Source organism: Ambystoma mexicanum, chromosome 3q (genome assembly GCF_040938575.1).
Source record: "Ambystoma mexicanum isolate Mex_15411 chromosome 3q, UKY_AmexF1_1, whole genome shotgun sequence".
NCBI classification, from domain to species: Eukaryota; Metazoa; Chordata; class Amphibia; order Caudata; family Ambystomatidae; genus Ambystoma; species Ambystoma mexicanum.
The window spans coordinates 191,620,944-191,648,672 of record NC_090926.1 but is presented as its reverse complement, the minus strand read 5'-3'; the positions used below and the strand labels follow the sequence as shown (position 1 = coordinate 191,648,672).

At 42.5% G+C, this 27,729-nt stretch overlaps 1 protein-coding gene across 1 annotated transcript in view; it reads left to right on the top strand.

Moving 5' to 3' along the window:
• The window catches only part of B4GAT1 (beta-1,4-glucuronyltransferase 1), a 103,864-nt gene extending 82,925 nt beyond the window's left edge, over nucleotides 1–20,939 (top strand). The window contains exon 2 of the mRNA XM_069653471.1: nucleotides 12,401–20,939. Coding sequence (XP_069509572.1) covers nucleotides 12,401–12,592 — 192 coding nt within the window. The 3' untranslated portion in view covers nucleotides 12,593–20,939. The remainder of the gene's footprint in view (nucleotides 1–12,400) is intronic.
• The last annotated feature ends 6,790 nt before the right edge of the window (nucleotides 20,940–27,729 follow it).

Sequence of the window (27,729 nt, the reverse complement as noted above, 5' to 3'; positions counted from 1 at the left end):
ACCCATTAAGGCAAAAGGTGAGTTTCCAGGCACTGCCTAAAATACTTAAAGCTGCTAGTCAGAGGAAGTCGCTTGGTACAATTAAACTGAGACTGAAGCTCTGGGCCGAAAGGGGTTTGTCACAGCTATATTCCAGTTTTCATGCAGTGCTGCAAAATCCCTACCCCGGGCTAAATGATCGGAAGTGGGGGGGAGAGGGGAGTGGGGCCGGAGCCTTGAGGGAGGTTGGCCTTCATTGATCTATTGCAAAAGCATGCATTTCTCTCCCTCACCCTCTATCTTTTGATTTATCCAAGAAAGAGCTGTGATTTGCAGGTGCAGCCGCTCTCAGGGTCTGGCTGGAGCAGGGCAAGGAGCTTCACAGAGTGACCACATCCACCTTATCTATGGGCACGGGGTATGAGGGGAGAAGGGAGCCTGCCACCTGGGCATGTTAGGCAAAATCATATGCAGTACCCTTTGTGAACACCACACACAATTAAGACTACAAGTGTGAGTACAAATTCACCTTTGCTTTGGTACAAGCCTGTACTACACAGTAAAGTGGTAGCGATGGCTGAGCAGCCAGACTTATCTCAAGAGTAAAGTGAGCAGTATCAGAAGTTACACAAAGGACAGAAATTACTATGGTTCAAACAAACACTGATTCAAGGTTTTTGAGTAAAAGAATATACATTTATTTACACCATCAGTTATAAAACAGTTCACTAATATAAAGCAGCAGAAAATCACAATCTTAATACACTACACCACACCCAATCAATTCTGGACTAGTTAAGCTCAAAATGAAGTGTGAGCAAAATGGCACTCCAGCAATTTAAAAAGGGAGGGAAAGAACAAGGTTATCAAAAATCAACAACACCAACAAGTGATAGGCAGGGCAATCTATAAAAGGCTTACTACAACTAGGATTCAAATCAGTAGGCCTGGGCCAATGTTAATGGTTCACAGTCTTTGCAGAGGATCACACAGTTCAGAGTAGTTTGCGGTAAAGTCTTTGCCAAGAGTTCAAAACGATGTTGGTCGGAGGAAAAGTTATTCAAAAGAGTAGAGAAGGACAAGCCTTCGAAGAGGCCAAAGATTTAAAACACTTTCACTGCGGTCGGACGGAACAAATGACCGGATTTGAACAGTACCTTAGATGAAGAAGAATGCTGTAGCTGAGGCGGTAATTCCTGGCAGTTCCTGCAGGCTCACGGTTCCCGAAGCGACTGTCGGACTGATGAAAAGGAGGAAGACTGGAGGGTCCTGCGCTGCCCAGGGAAGAAGCCAGCAGCAAAGCAAAGAGTTGAATAAAAGGTGCGCTCCCTAAAAGCACAAATGGACTCTCTCTCACTGACTATCCGGTTTCCTGTAGCACAGCAAATTCGACCAGGCTGAAGAGGAGGCCCAGGGGCTTTGTGAGCTGGTTGGTCCCGTCAGGCTCAAGGGGACTGTTGTCGGAGTTTCAGGTGATTTGGACCTGCAGCAGGGCTTCACCGGGATGTCCAGTAGTTGCAGCAGTCGTCATCCTTCAGCTCCCCGTTGGTTCTCTCGTTCCAGTGGTGACTCTGCCATCCGAGTCCCAGAGACCTGCTTTTAAGCAGTTTTCCCCCCATTCACACAGCCTAGTTGTCAATCGCAGAGCAGGGTGGCTGTCCTGGCAGGACAGTCACCTAGCCAATCAAACTAGAGTGAGACTTGGGTCTCCAAGGAGACCCTGTGCAGGGGGCCTCGAACCCTTCCCTCACATCCTGTCCACCCAGACACTCGGGCACCTAAGGAGGGCTTCTGTGCAGAAGCCCGCCAAAGGATGGCGAACAAAGGAACCAAACTTGGTGTGGCGCGCAGAGTAAAACACGAGAAAGACCTTTACAAAAAGAAATGGTGAATAAACCCAACCGGATCCAAATAAAATTAAAAGGGTTCCAGCGGATTAAAGTTCGAGGCTACCACCATAGCCTCTAAAAGTACCGAGGCTATTTTCATAGCTTGCGGTAAAATAAAAATGATAGATACCACTGCCACCAGCCAAATCTTAGAGAAAGGGGAACCAAATAATGTTCCATGAGAAACAGACAAAAAGGGATAATTATTAACCCTTCCAGTACTCCATGGAAGATAGTTTGTACTGGGTCTGTAAATTTAAAAAGACTAGTAAAAGTCAATGGCAACTTCACATGTTCTGGGAGACAGTAGTCAGTCCCAGAATAGTGGGAAGTCTAAAAAGACAACCCTGTGTCACTGCACTAAAGGTGCTGTGTGACACACAGTAAAAAGATGATGCCTTTGGAATAGGTGAGACTCCATACTCCATGAGCACAAAATTTACAACACCTAGCCAAAACAGATGTAAGAGTGGAAAAAAGGCTCACACTCTTACCAGGTGAAAAAATAAATCCTAGAAATCCAGCAAAGCTGCTGAGGGACTAAGTAGGTAAGGGAAATGAGCCATTCTGGAGAATTCTCCCTAACAGGGCAGTCCCACAACCGCGACCTGTGACGCACCCACCATCCGTTACGGAGCAACCAAGCTGAATGCAGCATGATGTTTAATGCAGCTTGACAGTGAATGTAACTGTCATCTTGAAAAGGAATTTTTGTGACTCACTGCTGTGGGTCAGTTACTAAAGAAAATGAAATGTTTTTAATATGAACACAAAAATCTTTGGAGATGTTAACGCGTTACAATTTGGAAACCGGTTTTAACAAGTACATATTCTCTTTGGAAAAGTAAAGTATGTTCAAAATTAGCTAATTCATAACATGTAATGAAAAATTGACATCATTTTTAAGCCCTAAATTTCAAAACAAATGTATTTGTATTTTTATTTCACTGTATATAGCGCCTTTCACCAAAGCGCTTTACATAGGTCAATAACGGTACATTAAAACAGCAATGAGAAACAATATTCAAGGTCAGCCAGTATCCATCAATAAGGCAGCTGAAGCAAGTAGGTTTTTAATGAAGAGCGGAACAGAGACAAGAGAAAGGATGCAAGATAGTCGGGAGCAAGACCATAGAGAGATTTGAATACTAGACAAAGAAAATTATATTTCAACTGAGAGTAGAAGGGCAGCCATCCAAGTGAGGCTAGAGAGGCAGAAATTGAGTCACGATACGAAAGAAGAAAAGTGATCGGATAGAAGAACGATAGACTCATTTAAGAGGAGCAAGACGTGAACGGGGAAGACCAAAGAATAAAACAGAACAGTAGAAGAGTCAGGAGAAAACCAGCAAGGAAACAAGAAGTTTTGCGGCATGGAAGGTAAAAGTGGACACATTTTGCGGATATCGAAAAGGTGAAATCGACAAGCACGCGATGTAAGTGAGATGTGATGAGCAAATGAAAGATTAGAGTCAAAGTAAAGACCAAGATTTCGGGCAGTAGGAGAAAGACTAGCGTGGGAAAGGAGAGAGAAGGGAATGACAGTGACGAGAGAGTGTTGGCGGGAAAAAATAAGACTTCGGTCTTTTCTGCATTTAAAATGAGAAGATGGGAAGTCATCCAGGTTTTAATAGCAGAGAGACAGGATGTGAGAGTGTGATAAATGTCAGGAGTGAAAGATGAGAAGGAACGACTTGGTTTTGGTGAATCAAGGATTTTCCTCACAAGCTAACAATTAAGTGCATCGCCAATAATGCTGCAAGCATGGAAGAACTTAGACCTCAAAGAATTCCATGCAAAGAATTTGCGAGAGGGCAAAGGCAGGAAGGGGTGGGATTATCCATAGGGATTGGCAAGGCAATGTGCATGGAATGGAATGGGTGGGCTTATAACCAAAAACGGTTTATCCCTCCAGAATGTCATTTCTATGTGCCCCTCTTCAGAAACCTTTCTCCCATGTCCTTCTCCCTATGTATACATGAATTAGTGTTTGAATGCAATAGTTTGGGCTTTATATGTGTCGCAAGTGACACCCAATAGCCCAAACTAAAATATATATTTAGGAGTGGAATGTGCTGTAATATGCGGGTTTGTGAGATTAACAATGAGCAGGCAGCATAGAGAGGTGAGGCTGGGTTTTGTGAGAGAAAAGATTCAAAGGTGGAAGGGTTGGGATTGAAGTACAAACATTGAGATGTATGCTGGCTCTCACTCGCTCTTCTGTAACCTGTGCAAGTGATTGCTGATCAACATCACTTAACGACAATAACTTGTGACTGCTAACCTTTACAACACACTGCTTCCCCTTACAGCCCCTCCCCGTCTAGAATTCTGGCTCAATTCAGCTGTGAGTGCTAGTGGAGTATTTGTAAAGCGTAAGGATGACTATGGATCTTTATATTTGACAAATATATCTGTGATAAAGGGATTGCAGGAGTAGTACATAACTCACGCTGGGCTTGGTGCTCATTTAAATTTTCACAGCACTAATCTTAATCTTAAAATGTTTGTAACCCTGAATCATATGTACAAGTTTGTCAGCCTGAGGATTTGGGTGTCAGGATAAAATGGCTGCTACACGTCACTTCATTGGTGTCATGGGGCGACCTTGTTGCCTGTTTGCAGAGAATGTTTTAATAGGATGGGTGGGTCTCTGTGTGAGCATGCCTGTGTGAGCATGCCCACTCCCTAATCCACAGACATCCTTGGAAAATTATAAAGGATGGAAAGTCTTGTATAGCACCCTTCTGCCAATTTGGTGGTCTTGCTACGAATGGTGCTGCAGGGAAAGTGGGAGGGGATTGTTAGTGGGATACAGGAACAGACAGATGCGAAAACCTGTATTGTTTATGAGTGCCTTTCTAAGTCTATATGTTTGGCTGTGACACTTGGGATTTAGTTTACTGAGAGGGGAAATCCTAATATTCAATGTATTAGAGCACTCTTGATCTGGGTTAGCTACTGATGTGGTGGCCCATTGTAGAGCTAACGAGGTGAGCTTTATGGTAGCTTAATTATAGTTGACGTGGAAACTGAAAGGTTTACAGTGGCCATGTCAAAGTGTATTTGTGTGTTGAAATGTAACCTGAGGCCAGTCACTGACAGGTGTTTAGAAAGGAAAGCACTTGCAAGCAAAGTTTGGTAGTTCTGTTTGAACTTAATAAATGTAGTGTACATTCCATTGATGGATTTGAGAAGTGCTGGATTTAACTTGTTAAGAAACTTTGTGGCGATAGCTAAATGTAAGAAGCCTTTCTTTTCGTACCCTCAACTATGTGTCAGAGACTGGAAGTCTACACGCTCCTCCCATACCTCCTCCACATGCTCACATATTTGAAGGCATGAGTTTAACATGTATGGCCATGACAATTTATTGATCACATAGTTTGGTAGCACACGCCAAGTACACTGCTGCTCTTGTTTTGCCTCTGATACCCTAAGTATATTTGGAAATTAAACATTATTTTTATTTACATTTGAAGTTTAAATTTGTCACGGTATGAAACACTAGAATGTTGTTCTTTTTTTCAAATGCACTCTTCGTGTAACTTTTCCAGAATATTCCGAGGAATTACTTGCATAGTAAATTACCACATGTGTAGGTAGAAGCAGATTTTGCTACCTTTTCTAAACCTGTTATGCAAAGACCTTAATGAAATCCCACAATATTAGATAATTACTGTGGGCACGTATTATAGGCAAGTACTACGGCAAGTATATCATTTCTGCCTCCAGGTGGCACTTTCATGTTCACAAAAGGACGACGAAGCATTTGGTCAGTAAGCCACGGGGTTATTATGCCACCAATTTGTGATTTCTTGTAAAGAAGGTTTTGGGAAACAACATCTCATAATAAAATGACAAGATATGGTGTACAATTCAGAGAGACTTTTATTGAACACAGAAAGAAAAAAATGACAGTAAAATATCCAATTTGAAAATACTAACAGAAAATAAAGTTGAAGAAAAATAAATATTTTTACAAAAGAGAACAAGATCAACAGATCTACTGTAGTGTGATGTAATGTTTTACCACAAACTTGAAAAAGAACTTAAGCACAGCCCTGAAGAATCTCACAGAACCAGGAACTAGCTTTGTGTACACACGTAGGCTTAGTCGAAATGAGATCATTGGCTGTATTAAGATTTGGTGCTTGTGATTGACATTAGAAGAACGACTTGGTGAATATATCACTCTTGCATTGTAACTAAGGAAATACAATTTACTTTGGAAGGGTTTAATTTTCGTCTATGAATGAAACACGTATCTTGAGTTCAGTCTTGCTGCTGTTATTGAGGACAAACTAAGCACAGAATATAAAATGTGCCTCTGTTTTTTGTATTTTAAAATACTGTAAACTGGAAATGTGCTTGGATTGTCAAACTGGGTGTACCCTGCCGTGGTGATCACTGACTGTGTATGCTGCATGTGAAAAAATAGACATTCTGCTGAGATTGGTAACCTCAGACATTGCAGAGAATGTGCACGCTGGAAATATATGAGGGGTGTTATGTGCTCTTAAACAGGGTGTACAATTTCAAGTTGCAATCTGCTAGCCATAAAGTCATTTGCCACCTCAGTTCTATACATACATACAGACAGCACCCCATGTCTTACTCGCCAGGAGTCAGTTATCCCTAGACTCAGAGTTGTGGCAAATGATTTTGCACCATGCTCTTAAGCATTCTGGGACGGTCAAACTGGCAGACTACTAGGATTGTCAAAGTGGTAGAGTACTGTGTAATGTGAGAAACCAGAAAGTGTCTCAGCCACTAGTCCCCAGGGATCTGTCATCCAGGTGGCCAGGCCACGGCCATCACCTTTGGATCCAGTTCCTCTGGGTGGACCAGTGCGGGAGGATCACTTGGGTGAGGGGACTTTGGGGAGTGGGCGTGAGACACCTGATGGCGAGACGCGGTATCCCTCTCTTCACTGTAACACCTTTACCCCATCCTACCAGGTAGGATATATGGAAACTCTTCCCCCGCCCCCTTTTCTTGCACGAACACTTTCACACAGACAGCCCACTCTGGGAGAAAACAGACTCCCACCCAGGCTGTGTACTTGACATGTCCCACTACTATGGTCAGGCAATTATTGACAATCACTCACAGCTGACTGCCATTAAACTTCCCCACACAGATAAAAGGCGGAGCACAAGAGCGCACTTTAAGCGAGCCAAAGCACATGAAAGAATAGCAGTTTTTAGTCGGCAGCTGAACGAGGGGAAAAAGACGACAAATCACAAAGGGTTCGGAAGAAGGGAATTACTCTTAACCTTTTCGTCAAGACACAGTTACTTTCAAGAAACTTTCAAGGCAGAAAGTGTAAGGCCAAGAAACCAGTCTGAAGAATCCTGCATTGTGTGTCTGAGACATCGAAGGCGCTCCCGCGTAACTGACCAAGGCGGGGAGGAGCAGCAGACACTGTGGTATCGTCTTTGGCACCAACACAGAGAAGCGACAGAGAGATCAACACAGCAAGTGAGTTGGGGAGACCGATGCAAGACCGGTCTGTTATGAAGTCAAGGTTGCAAGCGGCCACGTTGTATAACGATCGCTGGAACAAACATTGCTAAACGCATGTGATGAAAGACGTGAGTAAAGCTAAACTGCTGATGAATGTTTGAACTTGAGAAGGAAAGATAGAATACCATTGATGGAGTGGTTTGGCTCTATGAATGTGCTCAATTGAAGGTTTCTTGCAAGGTATCCTGCCAAGAGAAACGAAAGTAGAAGATTGATCTGAAATACAATTGTGTGAAGGGAATCGAAGTGGTCCTGCGATGGTTTAAGCAAAACCCATCGCACATTCGAAAGTCTTCGATTCTGATATCAAGAGGATCTGTGCCCGAACGAGGAAGGATCCATGGCCCGAGCCCAAATGAGGGAGGCCAATTGTAAACATTGTGGAAAAGGGGGTCTGAGCCTGAATGTGGGGGATCCGTGGTCCGAGCCTGTAAGAGGGAGACCAATTGTGAACTTGTGAATGTGAAAACCCCGACAAAGGAAAGGAACTTTTGTATTTTGTTTGTTTCATCTGGCCCTTTGCAACAAGTGACCGTCACTGGGAGCGTGATTTTGGCAGAAGGCCCGGAGCCCTATGTGTTGAACTCTTACCTCGTGGTGAAAAAGCCAGAGTGTGTGCGAAGCTTGCACATGCCGCCTTGGCCCGTGCTGAAAACATGGGGAAATGTACCCAACTGCTCAACCGTCCTGACACTTTTCTTTTGCATACACCATTGTCCAACACCCTTTTGTATTTACAAGTAAGGATTGGCAATAGGTTTATTAGTATAGCCCCTTTTATTTTGACAGACTCCACTAGGGCTGTGTTATCATTATTTGATGGTCGTAGCTTGCTCCCATGCTTAGATTTAGGTTTAGATAGGTGATGGTTCAACCTATTTCAAGTTCAATAAACACCCTTGAACTGTGATCGCTTGTGTCTGTCTTCACTGTTTGATACCATACCTTCCTTACAGTAAGCAGGAAGTGTATTGCGTTTGTCAAACAGGTGTTTACTGGGATTGGCACTCTGACATTTTGAAAACTGTGTGTGTTGGAGGATTGTCAAACTGGTTAAACATTTGGGTTGTGCAAATACCATTGTTATCAAACGGGGGATGAACTAACGTTTTCAAACTGGGAGGTTACTGGAATAATGAAATGGGTAATCTCGGATTTTGCCAAATTTGTGTTAAAAAATAATAATGGGGTTGACAGACTGGGACCATACGGGTAGAATGCTAACTAGAATTCTGTAACTGAGTTGTTCAGGGATCATGCAAACTGGCCATTAATCCAGATTGCTTATTTGAGGTACATTGAGATTGTCAAATTTGAGTACACTGGAATTGTGCATGCTGGAAATATACTGAGCCTTTGAAAAGTAGGGCTATACTACAGTTTTTATTAGTAAATTGGGAGTAATCTGGAGTACTGGAATTGTCAATCTGGGAGGGTATTTAGAATGTCAAATTGGGACTGTGCCTGCATTGTAAAACTGGGATTATACTAGGTTTGCCAACCTCCTTGTATAGTGGAATTGTGCAATCCTGAGTATACATGAGTTGTCAGACTAGAAATCTACTAGGGTTGTGAAAACTGCAATTGTCATGTACCCATTGTACAGGAATTGTGTAAAATGCAAATATCCTGGGTTGTGAACCTTGTAGGCTAGTAAGATTGTCAAATTTGGAGTAGACTGCATTGGAGATTGTGATTGTTGTCAATGGATTGTACGAGGATTGTGCATGTTTGGAATATACAAGATGGAAGTATACTAGGGTTGGCAAACTGCCAATTGGATGTTGTGAGAGTTTCCTGCCCAGACAAAAGGTGTCACTCAATCGATAAGGTAATACAGTAAAAAACTCTAGGTGAAGAAGCTTTGTGATTATGAAATTGGTCATTCGGAACCAAGAGATCGCTTTTAGCTCCGTCTGTTTCATTGGGGTTTATCATACGTCGTCCTACTCATCCCTCAATTTTTCTTGAATTTTTATTGGGGGTTTGGACTTAATTTCTCAGCATGCCACAAACCAGTAATTCTGTCTTTTGGACTTGGGCTGGGTAATGGATTCAAATTTCAAGCATCCAAAAGATGATGGAACCTTTTTTGTCCTCCTCTTCTCTCCCTTCTGCTTGGGCTGGGCATCATACTTTGTTACCCAGCTTGCATTAATTTCGCAAAGTTAACAAATCTGCAGTTTTTGCTTTGCATGCTAGTTTTGGTGGATTTTCCGATACCTCTCGCTGTCTTTCCTTACTCACCCACCCACTACACTATTCATTCTGCCCGCTTTGTTTGGCTCCGTAGCTTTTCATTTTTGGGTTAGAGAATTGCATTTTTAAGAGTATGTGTTCTAAAAATACAATGTGTTAATATTCCTTCGTTAAAACCACACAATTGAAACCAACTTCCTGGTCTTTCTTTGACGTAACTGGGTAGAAGACTTAGTTTCCCTGCGTACAACAAATGATGCTGCTTCTCTCGGTCTCTCTCGGACTTCGGCTGAGTGCATAGCTTTATTTTCCAACATGCAACAAATGACTACATTTTTCACTGTCTTCTTAAATTTGGACTAGATGTCACACATCAGTTCCCATTACGCATCAAACGAGTCATCTCTTCTCTTTTTCCTGAAATCTGCCTGGGTATGAAACCTCTTTTTCCAAATAAAATGATTCAACTTCTCTGTCTCCCTTAAATAGATTTCACTGGCATACTTAAAATTAATTAAACTGCTTACCCTGTCTCTTAGACTTGAGCTGGATATGTGGCTGTTTCTCCCTATTCATTAAAAGATCCACCCTCTCCTCGGTTTCTCGCAGGCCTGGACTGTGTGTAATAATTAAGTTCTCAGCATGCATCAAATGATTTAAGTTCTATCTCTCAGACCCAGGCCTCTCGGACCTAGGCTGATGATTACACGTTGTTTCCCAGCATTCAACACATATGGTGGCTTTTAATCTCTCTTGACCTGGGATTCTCACTACGCTGCCACTGCAGTGCCTCAAACCTGCTCTCTTTGTGCTCTGACTCATGTTTTATGCTTCCTGGATGCTTATCCTCACTCTGCTGTTTTCCAGTGGTCTGTCTTTCTTTCTTTTCTCTAATCCCCTTTTCTCTAATCCCCTTTCTTTATTATACGAAAACCCATCTGTGTCACCATTTCCAATGGAAACAACACTTCCCCTATTATCTCTGCTCCCTTCCTCTAAAGTACTGCAGTGTGGTCAGGTGTGTATGCTCTGCCTTGGTTCATCTTCACTTATCAGTTGTGATGTTGATGGCTGTCTGGATGGCGGTATCAATGTCCTTTCACCTCAACAGCAGCAAAACGCCTTTGCACAGTTCCTCCTCATAGGCGATTGGTCACAGTGTATAGTGACACTGACTACATCAGGTTGTGCTAATTTGAATTAGGCATTTTCTGGGGGACAGGGGTGGGGAGGGGTGCGGGGGGGCTTGTGTGTGTGTGTGTGTGTGTGTGTGTGTTTTAGTGTTATATCAAATTGGGAATTCCGGTACCACAGTGTACGGTTGTCATGCTGCTCCAGAAAAATCCACTGAAGAAAAGGACACTCACCTTGCAGCTAATGGCAGTACTGTGCAGAGGAAGAGGACGCGAGCAATGTAGATTACTTGCAGGAACAACGGCATACGTTCTAGTCCTTGCTTTGGTGTAATTGGCTGCCTGTCATCTAAAGATCCAGTGGGAAAGTAAGGATGTCGCTTTGGATCCCAGCTTGCTATCGACCAAGCACTTTGCCGCACAGAGGAAACAGCTGACAGAGTGCTGATGAGAGCCAGACCCGCAGAAGACCAACAATGCAAGAGGCGGAGCAGGGAGGACGAGATGGAGACGTTCACCCAGAGGCAACTTGCTGCAACGGCATGTAAAATATTGCAGAAGGCTCTGCAGAGACAGAGAAACTGTCTCGACACCTGGGATACCCGAAACAACTGCTGTGAAGAGGCAAAGGCCTGATGGGTACACAGGTCACATCTGACACTGACTGTATCCTTAGTTCTTTTGAGGCAGGGAAACCACTCAAAGAGATGAGGCTAGTTGGGGCTTTCTCCAACACCTCTTATTTTGTCTTGAATACATGTTTGTATCAATCAATTTGCCACCTTTGTGTCCGTCTCTTACTCACAAACCCTCACAGTTATTTGATTGAGATTGACAACCTCAGAATATACTATGAAGTTTGGTTTACTGGGATTCCCAAACTGGGTATGTACAATGATTTATTAAAATGGAATATACTTAAGTTGTGACCCTGGAAAATACAGAGATTGTCAAACAGCAAGTATACCTTGAATGTCAAACTGGGATTTTACAAACTGGATTTTCAGCGGGATTGTCGTACCGGGAATATATTGGGATTTTGCAAATTTGAAATGTTATGTGTCTGATATCAAATTGGGAACTGTGTGCATTGTAAAAATGTGAATTTAGGGATTGTGCAGAGTAGGCATATAATGGAGTTGGGTAAATTGAAAATATGCTGTAGTTGTCAAACTGAATATACATTGTTTAGATAAACTATAATGACCAAATTAGGAATATACTATGATTGCTGAAACTCAAAACATTTGGCATTGGGAATACTTTCTGTGAACTTGAATTGAGTGTACTGGGATTGCCAAATTTGAAATCTAGTGGCATGTCTACTGTATAACATAGTGGGATTATGCGACCAGTGTCTTTTCTCTAATTGTGAAACCTGAAGGTACTTGAGTTATCAAATGTTTAGTATACTAGACTTGGCCAAAATGGGTGCACCGGAAACTGGCCATGATGTGCAACAATCTCCTAAATGGTCATTCTGTAATTTAATAACTGAGCATAATGGAAACTGGCAATAATCGGATTTCGAATATATCTACGCAAATAAATTGGCACTTTATAGTGACATTGCCACTTTGATTATGGATTGTGATTTCTTTGCTTGTGATTTACACTTGAAACCTTTTGCGTGTAGTGACTAACCAAGTGTAATTGGCCTTCCTTCTTTAGGCTTGTGAGCTCCACGTCGCAGGCTACACTTTCCTGGTGGTAAATAATGCCTTCTTGGTGCACAAAGGCTTCAAGGTCTCTGGCGAGTTCCACTCCAAGAAGGATGCCGAGAATCAGCACAACAAACTCCTCTTTCGGCAGTTCAAGCAAGAGCTAAAGATGAAGTACCCATCATCTGGGCTGCGCTGCTAAGACTCTGCTGCAGAGGATGGACATTGTCTGTTATCCCTTTTGCACCCCACCCCTTTTAAAGACAAAAGGTGCAAACTCTGAGGAGGTACCCAATTCGCTCATTTAATTGGTGCTCAAGTGCCCCATTATTATTTTTTTTTCATCAATATTTAAGTTTTATTTATTTTTTCATTCAGGTAGCTCTCACTGCAGTATTTTCTCTACAGAACCCTTGGCCACATGGGTTTGATAGTCTACTATCTGTTGAGGAATTTGTAAGATCTCTGCCATCATTGGTCATTTGGGCTTCGTTATGGTGCTCCTCCGACATGTCAATTTCTGGCTTTTGGGGCAGTAGATGTATTCCTATTTAGAAATGGTTACCACTTTCATTTGCTCCGTTCCTTCACTTGAAACCAGGCAGTTTCCTCCATGAGCTCAACTCGGCCTATGGTCTTGGTTTTGTGACGAGTAGAAACTGGGTTCCATGTTTAAATAACATGCGGGTCTTGTGTGATTTGCAAAATTATTGTCTATAGTTTATTTATTTTGTTCCTTTGAACTACCTTCATGCAATGTATTTTGACCGACACTTGCCTACCACCACTTGAAAGTGTAGTAATGTAAATCAAGGGCTTACATCTGGATTTAATGTAGGTAAGATTATACAGGGACTTCATATAGAAAATGCTGGAGAAGCTGTCTACTGGCGACGTGGTGGCCTCTTCTAAGGACGGACTGGAGTGTTACTCTTAGTTATGGGAAATGCATCACCCCACATGTTAGTTGATCATTTTCCTTCTCAATGAGTGGAGTGGCCGTCTTCTTTGACAGCGGTGCTGTTCTGTGTAACCTACCCTTGACCCTAGAAGCAAATCCTCAATATGTGAATCCCAATATTAGATAGTAGAAAGATCAGCGCGGATAGGCCTCTACCATCATAAATAGCTGTTCTAAATATTTTGAATCAGTTTATTTTCTCACACTAATCCTTGACATGTCTGTGGTGCAGACCATGAGCTGTCTTCTGAATTCTGCTCCGTCTGTGACCGGATCTGAGTTCATAAGGATAGCGGCAGGGCTGATGACCCAACTTGTTGAAGAGAAAATGTTCTATGCTCTTCTCTGTGATTTCTCTGTGAAAGTAAGTGGCTGCAAAAGAAATCTATTACTGCATATGCTAATTGTATTTAGGTAGTATAATTCCTACCATAGACCCCTCATATGACTGCAATTAAGCAATATCTCACAAAGACAATGCCATGCTCCCAGATGATCACTCTCTGAGAAGGCTCCCTATCGATTTCTCTGCCTACCTAAAGCACTTTTTTAGTCTGGGATCCCAGTGCCCTAGCCCACCCATCCTGTCACCATTACTCAATGATGTATCCTCTATTCGGAAAACCAGGAAGACCCTCCCTCTATTGGGATTATACCCCATCCCGTGTTTACCCCTGACTATCGATTTTGGGGGTCACTGTATTGTGTGGAATCATTGGGTGATTTTAGATTTGAATTATAGTAAACAGGTAATCCACTCACACAATGCATACATTTTGTATTATCAACTTGATATCTAACGTGGTTCTCTCTCAAAAATGAACTAAAGCCATGTCACCGATCTCTGTGCCTGACTCTCAAAGCGTTTCGGCAGTATCGTCTCTCTTCCCAAGAGCACATTTCACACCATCTGGCCTTTACCTTTTTACCCTTATTCGCTCCCCTCCCGTCTGTCTGACTCATGCAATTCCAAAAAGAGCTGACTACACATTTGAGACACAACATTTTTAGTAATTATTTTTCAGATTGGTCAGCTCCATGGAGGTCATGCCACCGCCAGTCCATTTCAAGCTAAACTGTGAACTCTCATATTACTAATAATAAATGTGGGTCTCGGTACAGATGACCTGGAACTAATATTCTACCCACTTGCCTTTACAGTAAAACAATAATTCCTATTGCTTTGTACTGCCAAGTCTGCTGAGGAGTCTGGAACCCTAATTTAGGAGGAACCGTGCTTGGGAAGTGCCAAGGTTCTCCTTCCATATTCATCTGTGTTTCAGAGCCAGGTTTGGAGCTCACTTTATACAGGACTAGATTGTAGGTTCTACCATTTTGAAAATTGTGAAGATGTCTGAATGGATAAAGCACACGTTGTTTTCTAGCACCTCCCATAATACAAACCACTTTTTCCCCTACTCAGCAGATGAATAGGTGAGAAATAGCGACGTTAGACGAACACCACATATATAATGTTTACCATATAATTAAGCCATATGGTTTGAACTTGTTTTCGTGTATATGGTATGTTTATTCCCAAGACCCCTCCCATCCCCCTTCCCACTGCCTCCCTTTAACCCATGTCATGGTGTGGGATAATCCTTGTCCCGTTATTGTGTACCACTCTCGTGGTGCATACAATGAAGTGACTGCTTCGCCAATGTGAAGCCGAGGCAACAAACAGACATGCCCTTGAGGAAATCATGATGGTTTACATTTTCTAACCCTCTTGATCAGGGCAGGTTCAAGCAACACTTTGCCTTACTCTGCTCCCCCCAACCCCTACAAATGTACTATTTGCCAATACTAATCCAACAATGTTTAATTGTCTGAAGGGGTATGTACTGCATCCACCCATACTTCATAGCTCTGTCTTTTTAAATTATTCTGCCTGTTATTATCTCAGTGTTGAGGTCTTTCACCTTACTCCGTGGCACCTGAAAACCTCTTTCCCTGCCAACATTTCCCCTGTAGAATTCAGAGGATCATTTTTTTGTGGGCTGCATGTCTTGGGTGTTTCTTTCTCATGATAGCATATTCAAAATCCCTCTAGCCTGCCCTGTGGTTCTTTCAATGTTTCTTTTATTTGAATTCTGAATCCATTAACACACACCGAAATTGTAGAGGCATCTCAACCCAGTATATTGGGACATATTGTGCACAACCTTAAAAAAAATAATGTATTTGTTATTTTATTGTTGTATAGAACAAAGGTTGTTTATAGAATGCTTTCAAGTTGAACAGTGCAAAAATATAGAAAGGCAAGAGGTGCAGCAAAATGTTTTGTATGAGTGGGGGCTGGGCCACTTTCCTCTAAATGGGATGTAAACTCCAGATCAAAGATTGGTGAACAGTCATGCCAACAACAGCCTATCAATCGTAAGATGGAAAGGGGAAAGGTTTCTGCTACGGGGCAGCTGAGTATTGTGGTAAAAGGCGTGAAGTTACCAGAAATAATTTGTCAACTCTTTTTGCTGCTGTCAGTTGGAACAGCTGGAGCACACAGATGTTGGATTGCTAAGCATACCAGAAGACTCCCATGTCACCGTGGATAGTGTGCACAAGTGTTTGATTTTCATATCTCCATCTTTGCATTCTGGAAGTTGTAGTCATAGGTCACTTGAAATAAAATGGGCTACTGTAAAAGCAAAGCCATGACTTGAGCAGGATGTTCCCGGTTATCTGGTAACCTTCCCAACTGAAGGTAGAGCATTGGATCCATTGAGCCGCTACCAGGCCGACTGATCGTCTTCATCTTCTACATATAGTCACTCAAACAGTCAAGTGGGAAGCAAATCATAAAGGTTGCTATCGTGATTTGGGCTTCGAGAGCTGAAATATGGTGTATGGCTGTCCGCTGCCGGCACCACATCTCTAAATAATTATCCATCAGGCAAGGTGCTGTAATCCAGCTGTTAATAGGGTTTAGACCATCTTTGTTAGGAGAACGACCGTAATTCACAAGGTAACTATTAAGCAACTGAGTAGGCATCCACAAGGAGTAACTCTTGGTAGGGACTGTACGATGGAATTAACTGCCTCCCCGGGTGATTACCTACAACTATTACTCAAAAGGGGTATTGCATGGCACCTGCTGGTTTTCATTTGCATAGAGACTATTGTCTGTTAATTGTGTCATGCGTCTACAGCAAAACATGGCGTTGTCAAAGGAGTGCATACTTACAATTACACGATGAAGCTCAGGCTAGCTGCAAGCAAAGAAGGTTATGAATAATTCACCCCTGAACAGTAAGCACTGCAAAAGTCTGAACTTTGAAAGCATACGTCAAAGAAGACAAGAGAGATGACCACAAGACAGGGGCAGAAGCACTGTCTGACATAAGCAGCCTTGGCACAGGATTCACATACAGCCAGTGGAGAAGTAGCAGAGTTGTGGAGAAGCTGCAGTGATTACCTGCAGACTAAATTATCAAAACATTGCTTAAGTTCACAGGACAACTAGGAAACATTATAACCTCTAGTGGGTTAAAGAGAAAGTTTGCTGGAAAGCCAAGTGCTGTGCAAAGCACCCAGTGATGATCAATAACAGTTGTTTAAATCAGACATGGAAAGTAGTCCAGCTCCATGCAATCGGATCCTAAAAACGTGCTGGAGAAACCAGCTTGAACTGAAGGAAAGTAAACGGTTTATAGTGAACATTTAAAAAAATAATTACTGAAAAAAACAAAAATGTCGGAAAAAAAACGTTGAATGTAAATATGTCGAAATGACATACTTACAATGGCCATGGTCATATGTTGGAAAAAAAATGTCGAAACCAAATTCGATAACACAATGCCAACATATCAATGATACTTGTCCAAAAAAAAGTTAACGTTATGGGAGGGGGTGGGGCCCCACCCCCCAAACCCCACGAAAACCTTGCACCCTCCACGAAAATTAGGCATACCTTACACATTATGAATAACGAAAACCACATAAAGTACGATTACTAAGGGTTAAACGAATGAGTGTAGGCCAAGAGTAAAGAACCTTAAATGAACGCTGGCAAACAGATGACCGTTAGGACAAACTGTCATTACCTGACAGAACCTGAGGTCGGAGCAAACGGAAAAAAGTACACTGCAGCGACTTGACATTAACACAGGTAATATTACATAAAAATATAGAAATATATATAGGCTATAAGAAGATTAATCTATACAAAATGTATAAGAAAAATAGTAAAACGTTGTTTTTCTTATTTTAGATATAAAATGAGCGAGAATGTGGAATATGTTACTTCTCAGAAGGGAGGAGAACAGCTGATTCATGAAGAATACGTATACAATAAAGAATTTTAAAAAAAACAAAAACATATTGGAAGTGCACAGAATATACAAAAACAGTGTATAGGAAGAGCGATAACTGAAAATACCATGGTAAAAATAAAGAGGGAACACAGCCATCTACCTGACAGAATCACTATAGGGTTAAAAAAACAATGAATGAACTCAAAAGAAAAGCAATGGAAAATCCTACTGGGGCCAGCGGGTCTGTGATTGCTCGGACGTGCAACAAAATTCCGTTGCACTTATCGGCACAAATGCCAGCGGAAAAACATATACAGCGTACAATAAATAGAACAAAACAACAAAGAGAAAATCTACCACCAGCACCCAGAAATTACGATGAAATCAGCATACCGGAAATATTTAAAATAACAGAAAAAGGAGAACATTTTCATTACACAACAATACAAGTAAAGGATGAAAAAGTTATAATGTTAAAACAAACAATAATTTAAGGCAGCTTGCTAAATGTGACATTTAGCAAAGCAACGCCACATTCAAATCGTGCTCACAACCTTTCCAGCAATTTTATAGTGTACATGGTTCGATTAATAACCATCTAATACCACTAATCTTCGTTTTGATGCCCAAAAAAACAAAATATACAAAATAGTGTTTGAGAAAATTAAAGAAGCCGTACCTGAGAAAAAATCTAGCACTATCATAATGGACTTTGAACTGGCACAAATCAAGGCATTTACAGTAATATATAAGGAAACCAATATACAAGATTGTTTTTTCCATTTTACTCAGGCAATATTGAGGAAACTGCAAAAACTAGGGCTCCATACCAAATACATCAAAAACAGCACTTTCCAACATAATGTAAAAAAATTATTCGCATTAGCCTTTGTATAAGAAGAAAAAGTTGTTACATTTTACGAACATTTGATTGAAACAGATTACTTCAAAAACAATGAGGAACAGAACACTGAATTAATGGATTACATGGAAAGCACATTGTTAGGACAATTAACGCGCAAAGGCACAAGAAGGAGACCTAAATATCGGGTATCATGGTGGAACTGCTACAATGCAGTGATTGAAGGAAGGGCAAAAATCAACTATGTTAGAAGGGTGGCACAACAGGGTTAACAGAAACTTTAATACCAAGAACCCAACATTGTGGCATTTCAAGTACCTAATATCGGAACAATCTGCACAGGAATTTAAATTATCCCAGAGCATTTCCCTTGAAAACACACAATTGGAAAAAAAAAGAAATATCGCGACTATGAACAAAGGATGCAAAATATAGTAAAACATTTTGAAACAGAAGAAACATACAACTATTTAGAATCAATTGCTTATAATTTTAAATGTTAACATACTCAGTTTGGAAATCCTCAATCCTCCATTGAAAATCCAACGTACCCAACGTTGCCAATCAGTCGCAAACAAAAGGAAACATAATCCACTGAGCGTCCTATTAAAAATCCATAGCGCGATCCAGCCAAAGAAAAACATAATCCATGATCCAATCCATAATTGAAAAATAAAATCCAGCCAAAAAAAACCACAATTCATAATCCAATCCATGGTCGAAAAGTAAAATCTGGATGTTCAAAAGCCAAAAAATCCAAGTAAAAAAAAACATAGTCCTTTCCATGAATCCGACGATAAAGAAAAGTCCATAGGGAAAAAACAATCTGTCCGTTCAAGGAATCCCACAATGGAAATACAAAAATTCTCCAAAAATAAAAAATCCAGGAAACAGCAACAAGTACACCCGACCAGAACGAAAGAGCTGGAACTAATGGACTTAAAAAATGGCGCTTACGTAGACGTAACGCTTACGTACAGTTACGTAAAGAACTGAAGAACTTATAATATTACATTAAAATAAGTTTTGTTATACAATGGCACCATCTAGTGGTGATAATAAATAACAGTTAAAACTCAGTTACAACTCACCAATACTACTGTTATTATTTAATAGAATATTTATTTCAGCACTGTTAAAATTTAATAAAATATTTAATGTACCACTTACCTTGTTATTTGAATTATTTCAAAAAATTTCGATTTATTGATTATTCGACATAAACATTTTCGTAAATAATATTTTCGACATTTTGACTTTCGAAATTATTATATTCAAAAATATAACTGGATACCAAAGTAAACACTAGCAAAATGCCATAGCTTCTAGGAACAATACCCAACTTGCACATAACCTCATAAGTGAAAGCTGGCACAGCCAGCAATGTAGACGTGCGGGCACAGCCAGGCAACCAAAATTAAAACTAGCATTGGCAATGCGAACAGTTAGGGCTTTTGTGTGGGCATGGGAAGGACACTTGCCAGGCACAGCCATAGTGGCATAAACTGCCCATTGTTAGTAGTAGGTGCAAAATGGTGAGAGTACCTGTGCATCTAATTGCAGTGCCTTGCAAAAGCTTAAAACGTATGCACAAGCCCAACATGCTGGCTTTGCCAATGTTTGTTTTTAACAGGTCTAAAGTGAAGGGCACGCAGAGTGCTCCTAAATCGAGTGGCTAAAGGCATGCCTGGTAAGACAGTGTATGTACAACTCCAATTTGAGATCTTAAAAAACATTGAAAACTCCAAGGAACTAAATGTGCTAACCTCATGGCTGGAGAGCTGCAAGATGATTTTAAAGAATCTTGATACTGATACCAAAACCTTACACAGTAACCCAAACTTGGTGAAAAAATACCTATGGAGAAGTGACTGGATCACAACAGAAGAGAAAAGAAGAACGCACAAATTGATGGAAAATGTACCACATGAAAAACGAGCATACAACGAAATCCCAAACTACCTAAAATTATTTCCAGAGACGCGGCGGCGTGATTTATACTTTAAATTCAAATTGAATCTATTTAAGACACAAGAGCGAAAAAGCTTGTGGCAAAAAAATAAAAACATGACAAAGATCTGCAGATTCTGTGGGCTATGTGAGGAGACGTTCAAACATCTTACTTTGCTATGCACAGCCCTCACAAGGGAACGAACAAGATGTCTCGGAGACTTGATCAACAAAAGACCCTTCCTAAATGCTGACGAGTGGTGGCAAATCTTGTTTGATGAGACAGATAGGAAATTAACTTTTGCCCTTACCTTTTTTATAGATATTGTGGAAATTAAATTAAATAGCTTTGAAAAGGAAACTGCTTAAGCAAACGGCCGGAAAAAACTGCTGAGTAAAACTGCAACAAGCGGTTGAATGAACCTTTTTATGTTATGTTGTATGGATTCGATGATGTAATCATATTTTAAAGGTTTGTAATAAACCGTATAAAATAAAAAAAAATAAAAAATTAAGTCATTAACTCTCAGGAGACTGCTTTGAACAAACATTGGCAAGCACTTTCAATGCAAAGCCTGATGGAAAGGCTTCATTAATATGTGCCTAAAGAGTTCTCAAGAGAGGAGGTGTTTTGGGCGGGCATAGGCAGGAATGGGTGGGAATGGCCATAGGGATAACCATGGCCATGGGCAGGCAATGGGTGGGCTCATAACCAAGCAACACCTACAGACTGTGGCCCTCATTACGGTCTGCCAGTAACACGCCGGTCCTACTGGCGGGTTGCTGGCAGACTCGCCTTACCGTTTCTGCCACCTGATATCCCGGTTATACAGGGATATTACAGGTGGCGGAAAGCCAGTAAGTTCCCATTCCCATGGAGTCCCTTTCATGGGAATGGGAACCCTGAAGCACCAGCACCGTTCGTAAAGGTGTCAGTGCTTTAGGGAAAAATCTGCTGGTAGGGCCCAAAACTACCGCCAGGTCAGGCCTGCCAGTAGTTCACAGCCCCTACCAGCAAACCTGTTACCGGCACTTTTTTTCTACACCGGCAAACCTTTAATCAGGCTGCGTGTGTCCCTCTTCATACGCCATTCCTCCCTATCTGTACTCAATGCAAACGTTTTGGCTTATAGGTGTCGCAAAGGACACCTACTAGCCCAAAGTAAAAATGTGATGAGTGGAAGGTTTTGAATTAATCTAAACCTCAGGCCTGCTCTGGGTAACCTTCTACACCATTGTTTTTAGCATGTCGCTGCCATTGCAGTAGGGGAACAGTCATAGGCAAATCAGTATTTGAACTGCCACCAATGCGAGTAGACTAATGGGGCAGACCAACCCAAACTGCTAGGCCACATCCCCTATGCCTAAAATCGAACACATTCTATAGTCCTAGAAATTGCCCTTGAACTGACAAGCATTTGATTCCACAGTACTAGCACTTCTTTTGAAATCCGCTATACTCTTAATTGCATAATACCAGCACTTATCACTTAAGTTGTCATGCACGTAATGACATTGTACCAGTACTTGTCATGAAAACTGTCATGCATTTGATTCCACAGTTGCAGCTCTTATGAAAATGGTCATACATGTAAGAGTAGAATTCCAGCACTTGTCACCAAAGCCATGTAAATAATGACTCAGTACTCGCTTTTCTTACTGAAACTGACAGACTTTTAATGTCACAGTGCAGCACTTCTTTTAAAAAATGTCATACACTTAATGGACAGCACTTCATATGAAAAGTGTCATAGGTTTAATGGGTCAAGTACAGCACTTATAGGTGCATACATTGAATGGCACTGCGCCAGCTTTAGTCCCTAGCTGACCATACATTAACAACATAGTACAAGCCCTTTCTATGAAACATGCCACATATGTATTGACCAGTGCTTGCACTTCTTATATTAATTGTTATAAGATTAATAACTCAGTACCAGCACTTCCTATAAAAAATGTCATACATTTTGTGGCAGGTACCATCTTTTTCCACCAGGTCTGCAGTACAGTTAATGGCTTTAACACAATGTAAGCACATGCCGCCAAAACTGTGAGACGTTTTAAGTCGCGTTACCAACATTATTTGTTAAAAGTAAGCATGCCATACGTTTAATGACGGGTCACTTAATATAACTGCCCCACCTTGAGTAGCACAATGCCAGAACTTCTTAAGAAAGCTGTCCTAAACATCATAAGGCAATTGCAGTGCCTTTTCATTTTTAAGAAAACTGCAGTTCGTTTAATGGCAGGCAACCCCATTATAGTTAGTTTTAATTTTCGCAGCGACCGAGCCACAAGGCATATTCATCGCCTAAAACTGCATGGACAACAGCCAGCAGTGTGCTCACCCTGGGCCATCCTATGCAGACTTGCTAGCTGGGATGGTAAAGGCAAAGCTCCTTCACCCCAAGCCCTTTGTTACGAGCTGTGGGAGGCTGGGGCCAGTGCCCTTTGTTCTCACCGGTTACCAGCTCGGGACCTCCTGCAGCTGTGTCCTAATTATGCTCAGCACCACCCATCGTGGTTCCAACCCATCGAGATGTCTTGCGAGATGCTTTATAGGGCTCCAGCTCTGCCACAGAAGTAAGTCAGGATCTGTCAATGTTCAAGTCCATCTTCAGGTGACAACACACACAGCCTCCCCAGCCCTCCAGGAACACACAACTCCACCCGTAGCTTCCTCCCACACCCCAGATCCAACTGCGTCTCACCTTTATGTGCTCCCAGACCGGGTGGGTCCGTTCAGAGCACAGCTTTAGCTTGGCTCGGAAACCCGCTTGTATACGGGTGGGGAGGATTTCAGAGGTGGCGCAGGGGCTTTACTGGCAAATAGGGTATGTAAGGAAGGCATAGTTATCAGATGTACGACAGACACAGGGAGTACAATCCAAGAGTGTTTATCGAACAGTATATGAGTGAGAAAAACACTTAATCTAAACCTAAATCTAAGATGTGAGCAAGCTACGACCATCAAAATAAAGAAAACGCCATCCTACCGGTGTCGTGTCAAACCAAAATGTCCTATACTAATAAACCTATTGCCAAATCCTTACTCTATACAAGAAAAAGGTGTGGGATAACAAAAGAGTGCAGTGCAAACTGAAATGTCCAAACGGGTTTCGGTAGTTCAGGACTGCTGAACTAGTGCACTACTTTCCCCACGTTACATCACAGTACAAGGCTGAACAGTGCCAAGACTGTGAGCACCCCTTAAGTCTTCAGAAAAGGCAGGATCCTTCGAATCAATGTCTTTTGCTTGGCATCACAAGACTTTTCCCAAGCTCTAACCATGCAGGATTCCCCTCTTCCTCAGCTTTCTCGTGATACCCCTTTGTTGGGTTCACCCTCGTCTTTACACCACTGTTCAGTCACTTTATCAAAATACGGGATTCACTTTCCATTGCTTTCAATTGGCATTCCACCGTCGGGTTCACTCTAGCCTTCCAATCACAGTTCAGTTAACTTTACCAGTTCTACTAGCTTATAACACTCAGGATCTCTTAATGTCTTTTTAAAGAAATATTTGGTACACTTTCACTGACTCACTCAGGTCCCCCTCCTCGGAACACAGACCTTCATCTGTAGGCAGTTCCGACTTCTGTCGATTGGGCGCGAGCATTCAAACCGCTAGCATCACACTTGTTACTTTGCAATCTTTCACACTTTCACTTCAAAGTATGTGTCAGTTCAATACAGAGATTTCTGATAGGCGATCGCGTTTGGCCGGGTCTCTCTGTTATATTGTAGCAAGTGTGTTTATTTTCAACAATCTGGCTTCTCTTTCTCAAGGCTGTACCCTTATCTTTACCCTTGTATTACCACTTTAACCATTCGCCTCCTCTCTCGGTTACTCTCTCAGGTGCTTCAAATTTCTTTTGCAGTTTCTCCCACACTCTCAATCTCGGCATTCTTCGTTCTTGCTGTAAAGTGCTTTCGCTCACGGTTTCTCGACAACCCAATGAGCACTTCAAACGTTAATGTCCTTTTCATTTATCAACACAAGCCGGTCTCCCATTTCACTCACCGGCAGTGGCTTATACAGTTTATCAAGACCTTCCGTCTAGTCAAGGCTTTTGGCCAGCGCGGCTCGCTTCCTTTCAAGTCCTCACACTGCACATGAAGGAGGTACCACCGTGACCTTCTGCAGTAGCAGGCAGTTGCCCCTTTAGAATTCTGCAGCGACCTTCACCCTGCAGCTGGTAGGACCACAGCCTTTCATTTGCCTCCTGGTCCCGTCTGCTCTGTGTCGCCTTCCCGGAATTTCTTTCCGTTCTGTTGAACTTGCACGCTTCGTTTGTCCTTATCGCCTTGCTCTACTTGCTCTATGGGTGCTCTCATGCTGCGCCTTTTATCCCAGTGGGAAAAGGTAACAGGATTCGGTGTGAGTCATTAGGATCAACTGCCTGACTCTGCTTGACCCTGATACTGGGACATGTCAACCAGACTGGCTGTGTGTGAGTTTGTCTTCCCTTCCAGTGTTTGGTCTGTGTAGCACAGTGCGTGTAGGAAAGGGGGGAGGTAAAGTTCTTGGATAGAAAATGGAATGAGGGTGTTCTACAGGAAAATGGGAACAGGGATATTGTGTCTCTCCTCCGGGTGCCCCTCTCCCCAGGAACCCCCCATTCAGGTGATCCTCCCACACTGGTTCACCCCCGGGGTCTGGATCCAATTGCGATGGCTAGGCTCCGGCCACCTGGATGACAGATCCCAAGGGACTGGTTGGTGAGACACCCTTTGGTTTCTCACAGGTACCAGCGCCCTCCAGCTGCTGGTAGTGTGCCTCCATCAACCGCTTGTTGCCCTGTACTGCAATGAGTGTTTGTCTCTGCCGGGGTACAGGACATGCCGCGGCAGCTGTGGTGGAGGAGTCAAGGGGGACGAGGCAAGGCCTGGAGCATCCCCTTCATAGGTGATGAGTGGCTGGGCGTAGAAGGCACTGACGGAGACGGGTGGGTATCGCAGAGTCCCTGTGAGGTTGGGGACATAGCCAAGCGCTTGGGGATTTTAAGCTGTGGAAGTGCGTGTTCTGACGAGGGATCCGGCTCGCAGGGTGCCAGCACATTTACTCTGGTATGGAGGGCAATGGTGCTTGATGTAGAAGACAGACTAAGACTAGCGGAGACTCTGCGGCGTGCGTGCACTGTCCGTAGTCCCTGGAGAACGACTGACAATCAAATGTGCATTCAAACTAGAAAAAGCTCTGGTGCCCCTGTCGTGCAGATCTTAACACTAAAATATGCAGGTAAAGGATAGGTGCATAGTTGCAGAGAAGAGATATCACCCGAGGGTGCAGTCCCACTTGTGGAAGCATGGCGTATGATTTCAGGGAGCAACTGCACAAGAGTCGAGTACATCGGCACGCTGCACGTACAACATTGCCATCAGCATGAAGAACGAGCTCCAAGAGTTCCCTTGTGGAGGACCTGTGGCCGGGGAAAGGCAGGAATGGGTGGGATTAGCCTTGGGGATTAGCATGTTTTTGGGCAGGCAATGGGTGGGCATATAACCAAACAACACCTAATAAACTATGGTCCTGATTCACAGAGCGTTTTCCAATGGGGTTGTGCCATTATAAAACGCTTCTGTGATCAGGCCCTGTGTGTCCCCCTCAAATGTCAGTTCACCTGTGCCCATCGTCATATGCCATTCCTCACTATGCATGCACGATCCATAAAATGAGTGCAATAGTTTGAGCTCTAAAGGTGTCGCTAGTGACATCTAGGAGCCTAAACTAAACAGGAATGTCAAAAGGGGGACCATAAGGTGCAAATAAAAGTGAATAGTCTGTGTGAACATGTTTTCTACAACAACCGCATATGAGTGATTAAATACATCTCAGCTGGCTCTTGGCGAGATAGAGCATAATCAAGACGTGCAAGTTAAAAACACTCACCCCTTAACTAGCAATCTATTGGCATAGATAACGCCTTCAAGTGGCATCCACCATCAGTCCCCACATAGTGTACCTGTCTTTTCTCAGCCTTTTAGAATTATACTCTTCTAGTGTTATGTTGAGCTTGCTCCAATTACTTTGTCCCCATTTCTCGACCCACTCCTTAACATGAATGGTGTCACCCTCGAGACAGATGCCCTAGTCTTCAATTAGTAAGTAAACATGCACCGCCCACTTTTAGAGGTTATAATACACGACGCTCCCATCATCCATATTGTTTTATCCTATACTTTGGATAGGTGCCTGTGGGGTATGCCCACCCCTTAACGAAAAGTCTTCTAAATTAAATGTTCTGTTACAGTTCTATTTTAGGTGAAAAAGTAATAGCATCACACATTGTTTTGCAGAGTAGAGGGCAGGTACTTAAGGTGCCGAGCTTAAGTTGCAGCTGTTGCAAATTTCTCTCTGCCATGTCGCAGGTCCCTGCTCCCCATACTATCTTCAGCACCGTTATCTGTCTAGCTAGACAATTTGATAATTGATTGGCTGGGCTACGCCAATATAGCACACACTCTCAGAAGTGCCCAGACGTGAGGGCTGAGGGTCACTGCTGGGTAACACATGGTTCTGCTTGATAGTTTACACCGAGTGAGGGCTGAGCTGCAGAAGGAATTGTAAGGTCACTGTTTTCCCTTTTTATCAAGCAAAAGCCTTATTGATTTATACCGGGAAGCTGTGGTCTGCACAGGAGCCCACTTATTAATTTCCTAAGGTGGGTGGGAGGACTGGTATTGGAGAAGTGGCAAAACAGCAAGTGATACAGAAAGGTCAAATAAATAGGAGGTGCCGTTCTTCCAGCCCCGTTTCCGGAAGCCATCACTGCTCCTACTCCACCCCCCATTATCCAGGTTGTAGCAGTCCTCAAAAGCAGGATCAACACCTCCATGATGATAAAGGGTAAGAAAAATACATGTTCTCCTGGCATCTGGTCCTTCTGTTGAGCGGTGTAGCACCACCAGAACGCTTTCCCAATTCAAGCCCAAACATGAACAAGTCACAAAAGTCCTAATGAAAAGGATAATGGTCCTTGACGCATGTAGAATGAAGAAAGCGGCGCTAAATTGTGAAAGCTGCAAGATGTATAGAATAGTGTGCGTGTTTTGGGGTTTATAAAAACAAAGAACAAGGTTAGTGTAACATTGACAACATTGGACAAGAAAGATGTTGTTTAAAAGAAACTGCACTCTTGAAAAAGCAGAACGATGTTGTGGCAACACGAACAGTCAATTTCTCCACAGCAGCACCAGGCCTACGCTTCCATGTCGTCTTACTGGTGGTGTGTCGGTCCGCTCCATGGGGCCAAAGCAAATGGAAGGAAAATATTTTCATTTCAGCAACTTGCCCATTTTAAAAAATATTC